Source organism: Leucopleurus acutus (genome assembly GCF_964270905.1).
Source record: "Leucopleurus acutus genome assembly, chromosome: 1".
Classification (NCBI taxonomy): Eukaryota; Metazoa; Chordata; class Mammalia; order Artiodactyla; family Delphinidae; genus Leucopleurus; species Leucopleurus acutus.
In genome coordinates this window covers 47583923-47603352 of record NC_139142.1, presented here as the reverse complement: position 1 = coordinate 47603352, position 19430 = coordinate 47583923, and the positions used below count along the sequence as shown (strand labels likewise).

Genomic DNA, 19430 nt, shown 5'->3' with positions numbered 1-19430 from the left:
TAAATAAAATATACACGTACATATACATACGTGAAAAATTCCTCTAAGCATGTACAATCAGAGAAATAGTTTCTCTATGGGTGACTCAGCACCCTAACTTCTAGTTTGCCATTTATTGTATAATGATTATAAATTGGCAAAATTTTTATCTTTCTGTTTCTATTTGCTACCAGATTGCTCAGGGTTAAGTTTTAAGATCAACTGCAGTGTTTCTAGGTATTCTACATAATTATCCCCTACTTTTATTGCTTAACTCTTATCCTTGTTTTAATGATTTTATTGTATTTGTGCTTTTTATTTTCTGAAGACTAATTCTTTTTGGAAGGAGGCCCAGTGTAAATAATAAACAAGAACTTCAGGACACCAGGCACTTGAGGTAGGTAGAAAACAAAGTCAACTGTGGGTGCAAAAACATGAGAAAGGCAAAGACGGAGTAAAACACAGAGTCATTTACTTCATGATTTTTCATAGAGAGAATACAAATTTAAAAGTTATGCCCTCTGGATTTTGCCTTCTAAGATGGTAAGCCACATTGCACACATTAACATTCCTTTTATTTCTTTCTAGTGAGTTCTTTTGGCTTTTATTTTTAAAAATTCTGAAGACAAAGTAGAAGGGGAAAATTACTAGACAGCAATTTGTAGAAAGCAAAATTTAATAAGTACCTAATAGTATCTACTAAATAAAATTATAATGCTAGACTTTGGGGATCTTCTTCCCATACAAATATCCTTAAGATATTTCATTCAGAATTTGAAATTCATCTTAAATAAAAGAAAAATAAGAAGGAGGGAAGTTTGCTACATAAGTGGAAAGAGTTAGCATGAGATTGCCAACTAAAAATTGTCACTTGCCATCTGCCTCTGCAAGGATGAGGTCACTAGCCACTGCAGTCACCAACCTTCAATACACCCTGAAGGGAGTTCAGGGTGAGATCAGTAATGAAGCACTCTGTGCTCTGGGAAAAACTGGCAGAACAGGCCTTCAGATAGCCAGCTATTTTCAGGAGACTTTATGGGCCCAGTTTCTTGCATCTTCTCATATCTAGAAAAGCAGCACTAAAAGCATTAACAGAGACATCTGCTCCTCGTGACTAGCAACAACCTTCTTGTGACTAGCAGCAATCTTCTGCCAAAATATGTGCTTGACTGCATGTATCCCCTTCACCACAGTTACGTATATACTGACTACCCTCTACCTCTTTGGAGCAGTTCCTCAGAGCTATCTGAGATGCTGTCTCCCAGGCGATAGTCCTCATTTTGCCTCAAATAAAGCTTAACTCACAACTCTCATGTTATGCACTTTTTTTCAGTCAACATGATGAGGAAAACACTAAGGGTTTTGCTACCCAGGTTTTGGAGAGGCCATCCATCTCCAAAGCCAAGATAATAACATTCTAAGTAATACCACTGGTCAGAAAAAATGCCCTGTGTACTCTTTTCTTTAAAACTTACTGAAAGACACAGTCCTATGAAGGACAGAAAAAAAATAAAGAAAGAAAGAATAGGAGTTTAAGAATAGAGAAATTGTAATATTAAAAGAACACTATAGCCAATGATACTATGTAAAAAAAAAAAAGTAAAACTAATTGCTGTAAGTGCTGTATCAAAGCTGAAAGCAAAAACATTAATTTGAAATTAAATATAAGATGAATTCATTTCCTTAGTTCAGTCTCCAAAGGCAATGGAAATGAAAGCAAAAATAAACAAATGGGACCTAATCAAACTTACAAGCTTCTATACATCAAAGGAAACCATAAACAAAACAAAAAAGACAACCTACAGACTGGGAGAAAATATTTGCAAATGATGTGACCAACAAGGGCTTAATTTCAAAAATATACAAACAGCGCACACAACTCAATAACAAAAAAAGCAAAAAACCCAATCAAAAAATGGGCAGAAGACCTAAATAGACACTTCTCCAAAGAAGACATACAGATGGCCAATAGGGACATGAAAAGATGCTCATCATCGCTAATTATTAGAGAAATGCAAATCAAAACTACAGTGAGGTACCACTTCACACCAGTCAGAATGGCCATCATTAAAAAGTCTAAAAATAATAAACGTTGGAGAGGGTGTTGAGAAAAGGGAACCCTCTTAGACTGTTGGTGGGAATGTAAATTGGTGCAGCCATTATGGAAAACAGTATGGAGGTTGCTCAAGAAACTAAAATAGAGTTGCAATATGATCCAGCAATCCTATTCCTGGGCATATACCCAGACATAACTATAATTCGAAAAGATACAAGCACCCCTATGTTCATAGCAGCACTATTCACAATAGCCAAGACATGGAAACAACCTAAATGTCCTATGAAGAATGAATGGAGGAAGAAGGAGTGAGATAGATAGATACACACACACACACACACACACACACACACACACACACACACACACACACAATGGAATACTACTCAGCCATAAAAAAGAATGAAAAATGCATTTGTAGCAACATGGATGGACCTAGAGATTATCATACTAAACAAAGTCAGTCAGAAGGCGAAAGACAAATGCCATATGATATCACTTATATGTGGAATCTAAAATACAACAAAAATGAACATATCTACAAAACAGAAACAGACTCACAGACATGGAGAACAGACTTGTGGTTGCCAAGTGGGGGAGGAGTGGGTGGGAGGGAAGGATTGGGAGTTTGGGATTAACAGGAACAAACTATTATATATAGGATGGATAAACAATAAGGTCCTAGTGTATAGCACAGGGAACTATATTCAATATCCTGTGATAAACCATAATGGAAAAGAATATGAAAAAGAATATATATGTATTACTGAGTCACTTTGCTGTACAGCTGAAATTAACACAACATTGTAAATCAACTATACTTCAATAAAATAATTTTTAACATCTTTATTGGAATATAATTGCTTTACAATGTTGTGTTGGTCTCTGCTGTATAACAAAGTGAATCAGCTATATGCATATGTATATCCCCATATTGCTTCACTCTTGCATCTCCCTCTCACCCTCCTTATCCCACCCTTCTAGGTGGTCACAAATCGCTGAGCTGATCGCCCTGTGCAATGCAGCTGCTTCCCACTAGCTATCTATTTTACATTGGTAGTGTATGTAGTCAATGCTACTCTCTTAACTTTGTCCCAGTTTACACTTCCCCCTCCCCGTGTCCTCAAGACCATTCTCTACAGCTGTTTCCTTATTCCTGTCCTGCCCCTAGGTTCATCAGAACCATTTTTTTTCTTAGATTCCATATATATGTGTTAGCATACAGTATTTGCTTCTCTCTTTCTGACTTACGTCACTCTGTATGACAGACTCTGGGACCACCCACCTCACTACAAATAACTCAATTTCATTTCTTTTTATGGCTGAGTAATATTCCATTGTATATATGTGTCCCATCTTCTTTATCCATTCATCTGTCAATAGACACTTAGGTTGCTTCCACGTCCTGGCTATTGTAAATAGTGCTGCAATGAACACTGTGGTACATGACTCTATTTGAATTATGGTTTTCTTGATATACGCCAAGTAGTGGGATTGCTGGGTCATATGGTAGTTCTATTTTTAGTTTTTTAAGGAACCTCCATACTGTTCTCCATAGTGGCTGCATCAATTTACATTCCCACCAACACTTCAAGAGGGTTCCCTTTTCTCCACACCCTCTCCAGCATTTATTGTTTCTAGATTTTTTTGATGATGTCCACTCTGAGTGGTATGAGGTGATACCTCATTGTAGTTTTGATTTGTATTTCTCTAATGATTAATGGTGTTGAGCATCCTTTCACCTGTTCATTGCCAATCTGTATATCTTCTTTGGAGAAATGTCTATTTAGGTCCACTGCCCATTTTTGGACTGGGTTGTTTGTTTTTTTGAAATTGAGCTGCATGAGTTGCATGTATATTTTGGAGATTAATCCTGTGTCAGTTGCTTCATTTGCAAATATTTTCTCCCATTATAAGGGCTGTCTTTTCATCTTTTTTGTTTCCTTTGCTGTGCAGAAGCTTTTAAGTTTCATTAGGTGCCATTTGTTTATGTTTGTTTTTATTTTCATTTCTCTAGGAGGTGGGTCAAACAGGATCTTGCTGTGATTTATGTCATAGAGTGTTCTGCCTATGTTTTCCTCTAAGAGTTTTACAGTGTCTGGCCTTACATTTAGGTTTTTAATCCATTTTGAGTTTATTTTTGTGTATGGTGTTAGGGAGTGTTCTAATGTTATTTTTTACAGGTAGCTGTCCAGTTTTCCCAGCACTACTTATTGAAGAGGCTGTCTTTTCTCTATTGTACACTCTTGCCTCCTTTATGAAAGATAAGATGACCATATGTGCATTGGTTTATCTCAGGGCTTTCTATCCTGTTCCATTGATCTATCTTTCTGTTTTTGTGCCAGTACCATACTGTATTGATTACTGTAGCTTTGTAGTATAGTTTGAAGTCAGGGAGTCTGATTCCTCCAGTTCCGTTTTTATTTCTCAAGATTGTTTTGGGAGAGACCTTCAAGATGGCAGAGGAGTAAGGCATGGAGATCACCTTCCTCCCCACAAATACATCACAAATACATCTACATGTGGAACAACTCTTACAGAACATATACTGAATGCTGGTAGAAGACCTCAGACTTCCCAAAGGCAAGAAACTCCCCATGTACCTGGGCAGGGCAAAAGAAAAAAGAAAACACAGAGACAAAAAAATAGGGACAGGACCTGCACCTCTGGGAGGGAGCTGTGAAGGAGGAAAAGTTTCCACACACTAGGAAGCCCCTTCACAGGCAGAGACGAGTGGTGGGCTGGGGGAAAGCTTCAGGGCCATGGAGGAGAGCACAGCAATATGGGTGCAGAGGGCAAAGCGGAGAGACTTCCACACAGAGGATCGGGCCTACCAGCACTCACCAGCCTGAAAGGCTTCTCTGCTCATCCGCCAAGGTGGGTGGGGGCTAGGAGCAGAGGCTCAGGCTTCAGAGTTCAGATCCCAGTAGGAGGACTGGGGTTGGCTTCGTGAACACAGCCTGAAGGGGGCTAGTGCACCACAGCTAGCCCGAAGGGAGTCTGGGGAAAAGTCTAAGAGGCAAGAGACCATTGTTCCAACAGAGACCCCCTGGCTCCACATAATATCAAATGGCAAAAGCTCTCCCAGAGATCTCCATCTCAATGCTAACACCCAGCTCCACTCAACGACCAGCAGGCTGTAGTGCTGGACACCCTATGCCAAACAACTAGCAAGACAGGAACACAATCCCACCCATTAGCAGACAGGCTGCCTAAAATCATAATAAAGTCACAGACACCCCAAAACACACCACTGGACGTGGTCCTGCCCACCAGAAAGACAAGATCCAGCCTCACCCACCAAAACACATGCACTAGTCCCCTCCACCAGGAAGCCTACACAACCCACTGAACCAACCTTAGTCACTAGGGGTAGAGACCAAAAACAACGCGATCTACAAATCTGCAGCCTGCGAAAAGGAGACCCCAAACACAGTAAGTTAAACAAAATGAGAAGACAGAGAAACACAAAGCAGATGAAGGAGCAAGGTAAAAACCCACCAGGGCAAACAAATGAAGAGGAAACAGGCAGTCTACCTGAAAAATAATTCAGAATAATGATAGTAAACGTGATCCAAAGTCTTGGAAATAGAATGGAAAAAATACAAGAAACGTTTAACAAGGACCTAGAAGAACTAAAGAGCAAACAAACAATGATGAACAACACAATAAATGAAATTAAAAATTCTCTAGAAGGAATCAACAGCAGAATAACTGAGGCAGAAGAACAGATAAGTGACCTCGAAGATAAAACAGTGGAAATAATTACTGCAGAGCACAATAAAGAATGAAAAGAATCTAGGACAGTCTCAGAGACCTCTGGGACAATTTTAAATGCACCAACATTCGAATTATAGGGGTGCCAGAAGAAGAAGAGAAAAAGAAAGGGACTGAGAAAATATTTGAAGACATTATACTTGAAAACTTCCCTAATATGGGAAAGGAAATAGTTAGTCAAGTCCAGGAAGTGCAGAGAGTCCCATACAAGATAAATTCAAGGAGAAACACACCAAGACACATATCAATGAAATTATCAAAAATAAATACAAAGAAAAAATATTAAAAGCAGCAAGGGAAAAACAACAACTAACATACAAGGGAATCCCCATAAGGTTAATAGCTGATCCTTCAGCAGAAACTCTGCAAGCCAGAAGGGAATGGCAGGACATATTCAAAGTGATGAAAGGGAAAAACTTACAACCACGATTACTCTACCCAGAAAGGATCTCATTCAGATTCGACAGAGAAATTAAGAACTTTACAGACGAGCAAAAGCTAAGAGAATTCAGCACCACCAAACCAGCTTTACAACAAATGCTAAAGGAACTTCTTTAGGCAGGAAACACAAGAGAAGGAAAACACCTACAATAACAAACCCAAAACAATGAAGACAATGGGAATAGGAACATACATATCGATAATTACCTTAAGTTTAAATGGATTAAATGCTCCAACCAAAAGACATAGACGGGCTGAATGGATACAAAAACAAGACCCGTATATATGCTGTCTACAAGAGACCCACTTCAGACCTAGGGATACATACAGACTGAAAGTGAGGGGATGGAAAAAGATATTCCATGCAAATGGATACCAAAGGAAAGCTGGAGTAGCAATTCTCATACCAGACAAAATAGACTTTAAAATAAAGACTATTACAAGAAACAAAGAAGGACATTACATAATGATCAAGGGATCAATTCAAGAAGAAGATATAACAATTGTAAATATTTATGCACCCAACATAGGAGCACCTCAATACATAAGGCAAATGCTAACAGCCATAAAAGGGGAAAGCGACATTAACACAGTCATAGTAGGGGACTTTAACACCCCACTTTCACCCATGGACAGATCATCCAAAATGAAAATAAATAAGGAAACACACGCTTTAAGTGATACATTAAACAAGATGGACTTAATTGATATTTATAGGACATTCCATCCAAAAACAACAGAATACACTTTCTTCTCAAGTGCTCATGGAACATTCTCCAGGATAGATCATATCTTGGGTCACAAATCAAGCCTTGGTAAATTTAAGAAAACTGAAATCATATCAGGTATATTTTCCAACCACAACGCTATGAGACTAGATATCAATTACAGGAAAAAATCTGTAAAAAATACAAACACATGGAGGCTAAACAATACACTAAACAACCAAGAGATTACTGAAGAAATCAAAGAGGAAATAAAAAAATACCTAGAAACAAATGCCAGTGAAAAACGATGACCCAAAACCTATGGGATGCAGCAAAATCAGTTCTATAAGAGGGAAGTATAAAGCAATACAGTCGTACTTCAAAAAACAACTCAAGTAAACAACCTAACCTTATACCTAAAGCAATCAGAGAAAGAAGAACAAAAAAACCTCAAAGTTAGCAGAAGGAAAGGAATAATAAAGATCAGATCAGAAATAAACAAATAAGTGAAGGAAACAATAGCAAAGATCAATAAAAGTAAAAGCTGGTTCTTTGAGAAGATAAACAAAATTGATAAACCATTAGCCAGACTCATGAAGAAAAAAAGGGAGAAGACTCAAATCAATAGAATTAGAAGTGAAAATAGAGAAGTAACAACTGACACTGCAGAAATACAAAGAATCATGAGAGATTACTACAAGCAACTATATGTCAATAAAATGGACAATCTGGAAGAAATGGACACATTCTTAGAAAAAGCACAACCTTCCGAGACCGAACCAGTAAGAAACAGAAAATATAAACAGACCAATCACAAGCACTGAAACTGAGACTGTGATATAAAAATCTTCCAGCAAACAAAAGCCCAGGACCAGATGGCTTCACAGGCGAATTCTATCAAACATTTAGAGAACAGCTACACCTATCCTTCTCAAACTCTTCCAAAATATAGCAGAGGGAGGAACACTCCCAAACTCATTCTATGAGGCCACCATCACCACCAAACCAGAAAAAGATGTCAAGAAGAAAGAAAACTACAGGCCAATACCACTGATGAACACAGATGAAAAAATCTTCAACAAAGTACTAGCAAACAGAATCCAACAGCACATTAAAAGGATCATACACCATGATCAAGTGTGGTTAATCCCAGGAATGCAAGGATTCTTCAATATACGCATATCAATTAATGTGATACACCATATTAACAAACTGAAGCAGAAAAACCATATGATTATCTCAATAGATGCAGAAAAAGCTTTCGAGAAAATTCAACACCTATTTATGATAAAAACCCTCCAGAAAGTAGGCATAGAGGGAACTTACCTCAACATAATAAAGGTCATATATGACAAACCCACAGCCAACATCGTTCTCAATGGTGAAAAACTGAAACCATTTCCTCTAAGATCAGGAACAAGACAAGGTTGCCCACTGTCACCACTATTATTCAACATAGTTTTGGAAGTTTTAGCCACAGCAATCAGAGAAGAAAAAGAAATAAAAGGAATCCAAATCGGAAAAGAAGAAGTAAAGCTGTCACTGTTTGCAGATGACATGATGCTATACATAGAGAATCCTAAAATCTACACAAAGACTCATAAATAAAAATATTCTTTACATATAGCAAAAAGAAAAAAGGGAAACAAAAATATTATTTGTTGGCAAATAGTTAAATAAATTATGGTATATTCATCCAATCAAATATTATACAGCTATGATTTTTTGAAGAATATTAATCACATGAAAAAAGGCACCCACTTAATATTAAATAAAAACAGCAGATACTAACCTAAATACATAGTACTAGCCCAATTACACTAAAATGTACATAGATATGCAATATATCAGTACACAGAAAAACAGTGAAGGAATTACATTAAAGTTCAACAACTCTAAATACAGATTTTTATTTTTTTCTTCCAACTTCTCTGTATTTTTAAAATTCTCTAATTGAATTCTCTATAATTTAGAAAGATATTAATTCTTTAAAAAAAACCTAGTAAATGAGTCTTTAGCTCTATATTACATAATTTAAATGTTCAATTCCACTTACCTGTTGTCATAGTTGGACTAAACAGCCCCAGTACTGACACGCTAGAATAGGAGATCAGGTCTTTATGTAATTTCCCACTTAAATATTCTTCTGCTTCTTGGACAGACGTAATATTCACTGGGCATGAAATCCTGTTGCTGGATGAATATTTAACTATATTCAAAATTCATTTTTAAAGATACTTTTCAGCTTGTAAAAAAATAGTAAAATATACTGAACGTAGCATATTCCACAGGACAAGCATCTGACAAAGTAAAGACAATTAAATACTATTCTAAACAAAAAATCAGCCTCATTAAACAAAACTTCTATCTCCCTAAAGGTGATGGAATGTAGTAGATAGGCTCTGCTCATTAGTGTTTCCCCGGTGATCTCAATTCATACCTCCTTAACCTATCCAAAGTGTGTCAAAAAAGTATGGGAATTAGAAGTTTTATAGACCTAACATTTTAAAAATCTTAGGGTGAAGCTGAATACTTACAGCTTGATAAATTTTAGGAGATCTTCAGTTCCTAGCATACCAGTGTAAGATACTGGGTTCTCGCCTTCCCTGTACATCTTTACAACAGGAAATTCAGTAACATTTTGCTTGGCACATACATGAGACCAATCTGCACAGTTTACTCTAGTAAGCAGCATAGTAGAGGTGCCTAAATAAAAGGAAAATGCACATTTTACAAATGTTAATGTAGAAAACTCATTTGTTGAGAATTGTCAATACTTTTTATATCCCATTCTTTTATTTAATGCTTATTGGAGTATAATGGCTTCACACTACAGTGTCAGTTTCTGTTGCACAACAAAGCCAATCAGCCATATGCATACACATGTCCCCATATCTCCTCCCTCGCACCCCTCTATGTCATCACAAAGCACCGAGCTGATCTCCCTGTGCTATGTTGCTGCTTCCCACCAGCCAACTATTTTATATCCAGTAGTGTATATATGTCGATGTTACTCTCACTTTGCCCCAGCTTCGCCCTCCCACTCCATGTCCACAAGTCCATTTTCTATGTCTACCTCTTTATTCCTGCCCTGCAACTAGGTTCATCAGTACCATTTTTTTGGGGGGGGAGAGGGGGATTCCATATATATGCATTAGCATAGGGTATTTGTTTTTCTCCTTCTTACTTCACTCTGTATGACAGACTCTAGGTCCATCCACCTCACTACAAATAACTCAATTTTGTTCCTTTTTATGGCCAAGTAATATTCCATTGTATATATGTGTCCCATCTTCTTTATCCATTCCTCTGTCGACGGACACTTAGGTTGCTTCCATGGCCTGGCTATTGTAAATAGAGCTGCAATGAACACTGTGGTACATGACTCTTTTTGAATTATGGTTTTCTCAGGGTATATGCCCAGTAGTGGGATTGCTGGGTCGTATGGTAGTTCCATGTTTAGTTTTTTAAGGAACCTCCATACTGTTTTCCATAGTGGTTGTATTAATTTACATTCCCACCAACAGTGCAGAAGGGTTCCCTTTTCACCACGCCCTTTCCAGCATTTATTGTTTCTAGGTTTTTTGATAATAACCATTCTGACCGGCATGAGGTGATACCTCTTTGTAGTTCTGATTTGCATTTCACTACTAATTAGTGATGTTGAGCATCTTTTCATGTGCCTCTTGGCCGTCTGTATGCCTTCCTTGGTGAAATGTCAATTTAGGTCTTCTGCCCATTTTTTAACTGGATTTTTTTTTTGATATTGAGCTCCATGAGCTGTTTGTATATTTTGGAGATGATCCTTTGTCTGTTGTTTCATTTGCAAATATTTTCTCCCATTCTGAGGGTGGTCTTTTTTGTCTTGTTTATGGTTTCCTTGGCTGTGCAAAAGCTTTTAAATTTAATTAAGTCCTATTTGTTTATTTATTTTTTTATTTCTGTTACTCTAGGAGGTGGGAGAAAAAAGATCTTATGTCAAAGAGTGTTTTTCCTCTAAGAGTTTTATAGTGTCTGGTCTTACATTTGAGTCTTTAATCCATTTGGAGTTTATTTTTGTGTATGGTGTTAAGTAGTGTTCTAATTTCATTCTTTTACGTGTAGCTGTCCAGTTTTCCCAGCACTTATTGAAGAGTTTGTCTTTTCTCCATTGTATGTTCTTGCCTCCTTCGTCGTAAATTAAGTGCCCATAAGTGCCTGGGTTTATCTCTGGGCATTCTATCCTGTATCATTGATCTATATTTCTGTTTTTGTGCCAGCACCATACTGTCTTCATTACTGTAGCTTTGTGGTATAGTCTGAAGTCAGGGAGCCTGATTCCTCCAACTCCATTTTTGTTTCTCAAGATTGCTTTGGCTATTCGGGATCTTTTGTGTTTCCATATGAATTGCAACATTTTTTGTTCTAATTCTGTGAAGGATTCCATTGGTAGTTTGATAGGGATTGCATTGAATTTGTAGATTGCTTTGAGGAGTATAGTCATTTTCACAATATTGAATCTTCTAATCTAAGAACATGGTATATTTCTCCATCTGTTTATGTCATCTTTGATTTCTTTCAGCATTGTTTTATACTTTCTGAGTACAAGTCTTTTGCCTCCTTAGGCAGGTCTATTCCTAGGTATTTTATTCTTTTTGTTGCAGTGGTAAATGGGAGTGTTTCCTTAATTTCTCTTTCTGATTTTTCGTTGTTGGTGTATAGGAATGCCAGAGATTCCTGTGCATTAATTTTGTATCCTGCAACCTTACCAAGCTCATTGATTAGTTCTAGTAGTTTTCTGGTGGCATCTTTAGGATCTTCTATGAATAGTATCATGTCATTGGCAAACAGTGACAGTTTTACTTCTTCTTTTCCAATTTGTATTCATTTTATTTCTTTCTCTTCTCTGATTGCTGTGGCAAGGACTTCCAAAACTATGTTGAATAATAGTGGCAAGAGTGGACATCCTTGTCTTTTTCCTGATCTTAGTGGAAATGCTTTCAGTTTTTCACCATTGAGAATGATGTTTGCTGTGGGTTTGTCATATATGGCCTTCATTATGTTGAGGTAGGTTCCCTCTATGCCCATTTTCTGGAGAGTTTTTATCATAAATCGATGTTGAATTTTGTCAAAAGCTTCTCCTGCATCTATTGAGATAATCATATGGTTTTTATTCCTGAATTTGTTAACGTGGTGTATCACATTGATTGATTTGCATATATTGAAGAATCCTTGCATCCCTGGGATAAATCCCACTTGATCATGGTGTACGATCCTTTTAATGTGCTGTTGGATTCTGTTTGCTAGTAGTTTGTTCAGGATTTTTGCATCTATGTTCATCAGTGATATTGGCCTATAATTTTCCTTTTTTTGTGATATCTTTTTCTGGCTTTGGTATCAGAATGATGTGCTTTGTAGAATGAATTTGGGGGTGTTTCTTCCTCTGCAAATTTTTGGAAGAGTTTGAAAAGGATCAGTGTTAGCTCTTCTCTAAATGTTTGATAGAATTCGCCTGTGAAGCCATCTGGTCCTGGACTTCTGTTTGTTGGAAGATTTTTAATTCTGGATTCAATTTCATTACTTGTGATAGGTCTGTTTATTTTAATTCTTCCTGGTTCCATCTTGGAAAGTTCTGTCCATTTGTCCAAGAATTTGTCCATTTCTTTGTGGTTGTCCATTTTATTGGTGTATAGTGGTTTTTAGTAGTTTCTTATAATCCTTTGTATTTCTGCAATGTCAGTTGTGATTTCTCCTTTTACGTTTCTAATTTTATTGATTTGAGTCCTCTTCCTTTTTTTCTTGATGAGTCTGGCTAAGGGTTTATCAATTTTGTTATCTTCTCAAAGAACAACCTTTTAGTTTTATTGATCTTTGCTACTGTTGTCTTTGTTTCTATTTCATTTGTTTCTGCCCTGATCTTTATGATTTCTTTCCTTCTACTGACTTTGGGTTTTCTTTGTTTTTCTTTCTCTAGTTTTTTTAAGTGTAGGGTTAGATTGTTTATTTGACAATTTTCTTGTGTCTTGAGGTGAGACTGTATTGTTATAAACTTCCCTCTTAGAACTGCTTTTACTGCATCTCATAGGTTTGGGGTCATTGTGATTTCATCAACATTTGTTTCTATGTATTTTTTTATTTCTTCTTTGATTTCTTCAGTGATTTCTTGGTTATTTAGTAGTGCACTGTTTAGCCTCCATGTATTTGTGTTTTTTACAGGTTTTTTTCCTGTAATTGATTTCCAATCTCATAGTGTTGTGGTCAGAAAAGTTGCATAATACAATTTCAATTTTCTTAAATTTTCCAAGGCTTGATTTGTGACCCAAGATGTGATCTATCCTGGAGAACGTTCCATGTGCACTTGAGAAGAAAGTGTATTCTGACACTTTTGGGTGAAATGTTCTATAAGTATCAATTAGATCTATCTGGTCTATTGTGTCATTTAAAGTTTGTGTTTCATTATTTATTTTCTGTCTGGATGATCTATCCATTGGTGTAAGTAGGGTGTTAAAATCCCCTACTATTATTGTGTTACTGTCAATTTCTCCTTTCACGGTTGTTAGCATTTTCCTTATGTATTGAGGTGCTCCTATGTTGGGTACATAAATATTTATAATTGTTATATCTTCTTCTTGGATTGATCCTTTGATCATTATGTAGTGTCCCTCCTTATCTTATAACAGTCTTCATTTTAAACTCTATTTTATCTGATATGAGTATTGCTACTCCAGCTTTCTTTTGATTTCCATTTGCATGGAATATCTTTTTCCATCTCTTCACTTTCAGTCTGTATGTGTCTCTAGGTCTGAAGTGGGTCTCCTGTAGACAGCATATATATGGGTCTTGTTTTTGTATCCATTCAACCAGTCTGTGTCGTTTGGTTGGGGCAGTTAATCCATTTACATTCAAGGCTACTATCGAAATGTATGTTCCTATTACCATTTTCTTAACTGTTTTGGGTTTGTTTTTGTGGGTCTTTTTCTTCTCTTGTGTTTCCCACTTAGAGAAGTTTCTTTAGCATTTATTGTAAAGCTGGCTTGGTGGTACTGAATTCTCTTAGCTTTTGCTTATCTGAAAAGATTTTGACTTCTCCATCAAATCTGAATGAGATCCTTGCTAGGTAGAGTAATCTTGGTTGTAGGTTTTTCTCTTTCATCACTTTAAGTATATCCTGCCATTCCCTTCTGGCCTGCAGAGTTTCCGCTGAAAAATCAGCTGATAACCTTATGGGGATTCCTTTGTATGTTATTTTTTGTTTTTCCCTTGATGCTATTTTTTTCTTTGAATTTAATTTTTGTTGGTTTAATATATGTATTGGTGTGTTTTTCCTAGAGTTTATCCTATATGGGACTCTCTGTGCTTCCTGGACTTGATTGACTATTTCCTTTCCCATGTTAGGGAAGTTTTCAACTATAATCTCTTCAAATATTTTCTCAGACTCTTTCTTTTTCTCTTCTTCTTCTGGGACCCCAGTAATTCGAATGTTGGTGCGTCTCGTGTTGTCCCAGAGGTCTCTGAGATTGTCTTCAATTCTTTTCATTCTTTTTTCTGCTCCTCAGCAGTTATTTCCACCATGTTGTCTTCCAGCTCACTTATTCGTTCTTCTGTCTCCGTTATTCTGTTATTGATTCCTTCTAGTGTATTTTTCATTTCCGTTATTGTGTTGTTCATCTCTGTTGTTTGTTCTTTACTTCTTCTAGATCTTTGTTAAACATTTCTTGTATTTTCTCAATCCATGCCTTCCGAGATTCTGGATCATCTTTATTATCATTACTATAAATTGGTGCTGAGATGGGGACCTCCTTGAGACCTCACTCTGATGAATATTCCCTGAGATCTGAGGTTCTCTGTTAGCCCAGTGGTTTTGACTCGGAGTTCCCACTGCAGGAGCTTCGGCCAGACCCCGGGCTTGTGAACCAGGATCTTGCAAGTTGCCGGTTCACTTTGGGGTTCCTCCCATCTCCTTGGGGATCAGAGTCCCCCACCAGCAGCCGGCAGGTGCCCTAGTTGTGGGGAGATGCTATCTCTGCATCTTCCCACCTCACCATCTTGACCCCGCCTCTATATCCCATTCTTATTACAACTTCTCAGCAGCATGAAACACTCCAGCTGAAACACTCTCTTCCCTTGATTTTCTGCACCACCTTCCTCTATTGGCTCCCATCCCCACCCCTGACTCTCTAGCTGCTCCTTTTTGGTCCCTCTTGCAGGCTCTTCTGCCAGTGGAGTCAGGAGTTCCCCCAAGGCTCAGTTTAAGCTGCTTTCTCTTCTTGTTCTACCCTCTCTTCTAGACAATCTCAATAATCATCGACAACCTAATGAATCCTAAATTTATAGCTTTGGCCCAGGCTCATCCTTTAAAGTTCCAGACCAATGTATTCTTACTGCCTTCTCTAGTTCCCTTTGAACAGAAACATCCTCAAACTCAAGATGTCTAAAACAAATATGGTTTCTTTCCTCTGAATAGTGGTGAATGTTGCCATCTTTGTATAACTCGGAAAACAAAGTATCATCTCTTGCGCTTCCCCATTCCTAAACTCCACAGGTCTAATCACATCAATCAGCATGCCCTTCAATTTTACCACCTGAATTTTAAATACCTCTTATATCTGTCCCTCTCTCTTCACTGCCACCATTTATCATTTCTCCTAATTTATCTCCCTGAATTCGATATGTCTCTACACTGAAGCTAGAGATATCTTTTCAAAACTCAAATCTACTTTGCTACCAGCCCACACCCACCAGTTTCTGCAGTCAGGTCTTTTCACCCCTTCAGATCTCTGCACATGTGACCATTTCAAGGAAGCCTCCTCTGACACCCTGATCTGCATCAGATTCCTATGCTCTTAGAGGACCAAGCTCTTTTCCCTATCTCATCATGTAATTATGTACTCATCTGTGTTGTTGTACAATTAGAGCTCCCTGAGAGTAGGGACTGTGTCTGTTTTCCTTGTCACTGGTTTTCCAGCACCTAGAGTGGTCCTTGAACATGAAACACCTTAAATATGTGTGTGAATAAACTAACACATGGAATTCATTTAGGGCTTCACATACCCATCCTGTCTAAATATTATAATTTCTTATTTATTTATTTAAAATATTATAATTTCTTCTCAGCCCAAGAAAACACATCATAGTGGAATCCCAAAGAGAAATTTCTACTTGTTCTATACTAATACAGTTGACCCTTGAATAACACAGGTTTCAACTGTGCAGGTCCACTTATATGTGGATTTTTTTCAATAGTAAATATTACAGTACTACACATTCCAAGGTTGGATGAATCCATGGATATGGAACCTCAGATATGGCACAACCATGTATACAGAGGGCCAAATCTGTTATTCTTGGATTTTCTACTGCACGGAGGGTCAACATCCCTAATCCTTGTGTTGTTTAAGTCAACTGTATATGCAAGGCCCTCCAAAATGTGTAACTAATTAGGTGAAGAGATATCAAAAAACAAATGACAAAGCACCACACAACTCAGCTAATGAAAGAATAAATTCTAATAAAAGGAAACTTTAATATAATATTAGATCAAAGAAGGAATCTTTGTGTATCAATATAGGTTATATCCTACTTTAAGATGTTATCTACCCATATGACTAAACTTGTGAAATGCAGTATTTTAATATTTTATTGCCAGAAGTTTTAATACTGAAAATTCTTTCTTACATTTTAAATGATCCTAGATTATATCTCATAGATGCAATAACTTACTACCTTAGATTTAGTGTTAGCAATCTGTTTGATAATATAGGCAGGGTCTAGTCTGTCTTATTCACCCCTATAAACCTGCTGCCTAGTACAATGTCTGTTACATGTTATGTGCCCAATAAAAATTTGTGAAATGTGCCCTGATATTTCTTCATGAACAAATTTTCAATGTTTACACTAAAGTATATTAATACCTGAATATTATATGTGCATATAAACAAAAATAAATCCTTATTCCTTGTAAAGTTGGATCTACTCTATAAAGTTCTCTTACCCTTTATTTTAATCATTTAGTCAATAAATATCTAGTGGTGCTTGTACTGGTGCTTGTTCAGACAATATCATATTATGTACTGCCACCCAAGGATGGAACATGGTGTTATTACAAATGTAGTTCTTTCCCTTCAATAAGCATCCTCAATGGGTCTACTGCTAAAAATGTTATTATTCCTTTGTCCAAGTTGAAAACTTTGATGTTATCTTTAAAACTGGAAAAAGAATATTGATACATATCATTAAAAGTTATAAGGCTACTTATACTGAAGTTATCACATTTTAATTTTCTTTCCTGTAAAATGGTTTCAATACTTAATCATGTTTCAAATGGAAATAGTCTAATATTCTAAAATGACTGTAGTATTACATTCCACATACTTTATCAATGCAGCAATTCCAAATAGGGGTCTTAATTTAAAAGAAAAACAAAGCAAAACAGACTCTCTTAGCTACAGATACTATGTAATTATAAAAACTTGACATTTGCTGCCACCTTGTGACTGACTATAAAATATTCTCCATCCTCTTGTACTAAGAGATAAAAAGTGGCTTTTTCCCAAATCAACATGAGAGATTACAGGACTAAAGGACCAAAGTATTACAATATTTTCCCAATTTACAAAATTACAGTATAGGCTTCACCATAGACACAAAACACTATTGTTACATATAGTATGCATTTCTATATTAAGCCTCATGAACTTCCAAAACAATCCATTTATCTGATATCTAATTACTAACAGGATTGTTATTCATAAAGAACATACTAATCAAAAAAGGAATCAAGCCCTTGGGTTGGTTATCTGCTTTTTTATTCTACAAACACATACAACCAAGAGTCCTTGCACTGAGGGGTCACATCTTTATTTGGTCATTAACAGAGAAGAAAGTAAGAGAATCTTTTTCCATTTTCATTTGGTATCTAACCAAATGGGCTGGGGAGGGGGGAATAATTCTATTATTCAGGGACATTATCCAATTACTATTTCATTGTGGTTTATATTTTCCCCCTTTTTCTTTCTTCTAATTATTTACCAATAAGGCTGGAAAACCTAAGAGAAGAAACTTAAATCTGTCTATAAATTGCCACCATAAAGGAGAATCTAAAAGAGAATAACAAGATTGCTTTTAAAAAAAAAAAAAGTTAAGGGGCTTCCCTGGTGGTGCAGTGGTTGAGAGTCCGCCTGCCAATGCAAGGGACATGGGTTCATGCCCCGTTTTGGGAGGATCCCACATGCCACGGAGCAGCTGGGCCCGTGAGCCGTGGCCGCTCAGCCTGCGCGTCCGGAGTCTGTGCTCCGCAACGGGAGAGGCCACAACAGTGAGAGGCCCGTGTACCGCAAAAAAAAAAAAAAAAGTTAGGGATCACAGTATCTATAGACTTAATCATCTCTTCACTTGGGGAATGAAATAATCAAAAGTTGGATCAAATGTGGTTGGGAAATGAATGGAAGAGAAATGGTTCAAAAATGATTTTTTATACCTCTGATGTTTTTATTACTGTAGAACATGTTGCATTTAGAATTGACTTTCTGGAATCAATTTCTTGAGTTCACAAAAGTCCCCAATATATAAGTTGTATACCAGTACACATTTTCCACTAAATAAAACAAAATTTATGAAACTCTACTACATTTGCTTAATCATTTACTCAACAATTATTAAACACCAGATATTCTGTAATGTAATGCAATGCACCAAGTCCAGTGAGCCGAGTATAAGACACACTCTCCACCCATAAGGAACTTACTAAAAAATGAAAGAGCCTGTAAGCTAGTGCCTCAAAACTAAATGGTGGATGCATTCCTGGAGTAGCCAAGAAAAAGCCTATTTAGCCGTAATAGCTTTTATTAACAAGAAAAACAGAGTAGAGGAAATCATATTAAAGATACAAAGCATGATATATTCTGTCTTATTCAAGTGATTACAAAACATTATACTTACCTAAGCCAACACTATCTGTCCCTTACTAATGCAAAGAGGCCTCCCTACTCCTCCTTTTTTCTTTGCTGGGATGGTGGCATAGACATTTTGAGTTCATTCCTTGGATTCTTATTTGTCTACCACTGAATCAGGTTTCATAGAATAGTTAAAATAAAAAGATCCTGGCTATTAAAAAATATCCTAACTGTATAGCTTCAAGAACACTGGTATCTTAGTTCCTTCATTAGGATGTGGTCTTATCTATCAAAATTTTATTTAATAGTATTTAGTATATATAGTATTTAGTATATATTTAATAATATTTAACAGTAACTGGCACAGAGTAGGCACTCAATAAATGTTTGCTGAATGACTGAATTCAGCCAAAAAGATTACTGGATTAACTATGTAGCTACAAGACAGTTTTATGAAGACAAAGTGAATGCTTCTGAGAGTTCTGAAACTCATGGTTCATTAACTTATTAACCTTGGAGACACAAACATAATAACCTGAAATTTTACATGGGTTTCTACATCTTTAGCATGACACAGTTATACAAATAGCTATGGCTCAA

General features: G+C 36.7%; 1 protein-coding gene across 1 annotated transcript in view; it reads right to left on the bottom strand.

Moving 5' to 3' along the window:
* Nucleotides 1–19430, bottom strand: part of TXNDC16 (thioredoxin domain containing 16) — a gene marked incomplete at its 5' end in the record, with an annotated part of 110487 nt that overhangs the window by 24410 nt on the left and 66647 nt on the right. Inside the window, 2 exons of the mRNA XM_082854061.1 lie at nt 9017–9153; nt 9498–9666. Of these exons, the coding sequence (XP_082710187.1) occupies nt 9017–9153; nt 9498–9666 (306 nt within the window). The remainder of the gene's footprint in view (nt 1–9016; nt 9154–9497; nt 9667–19430) is intronic.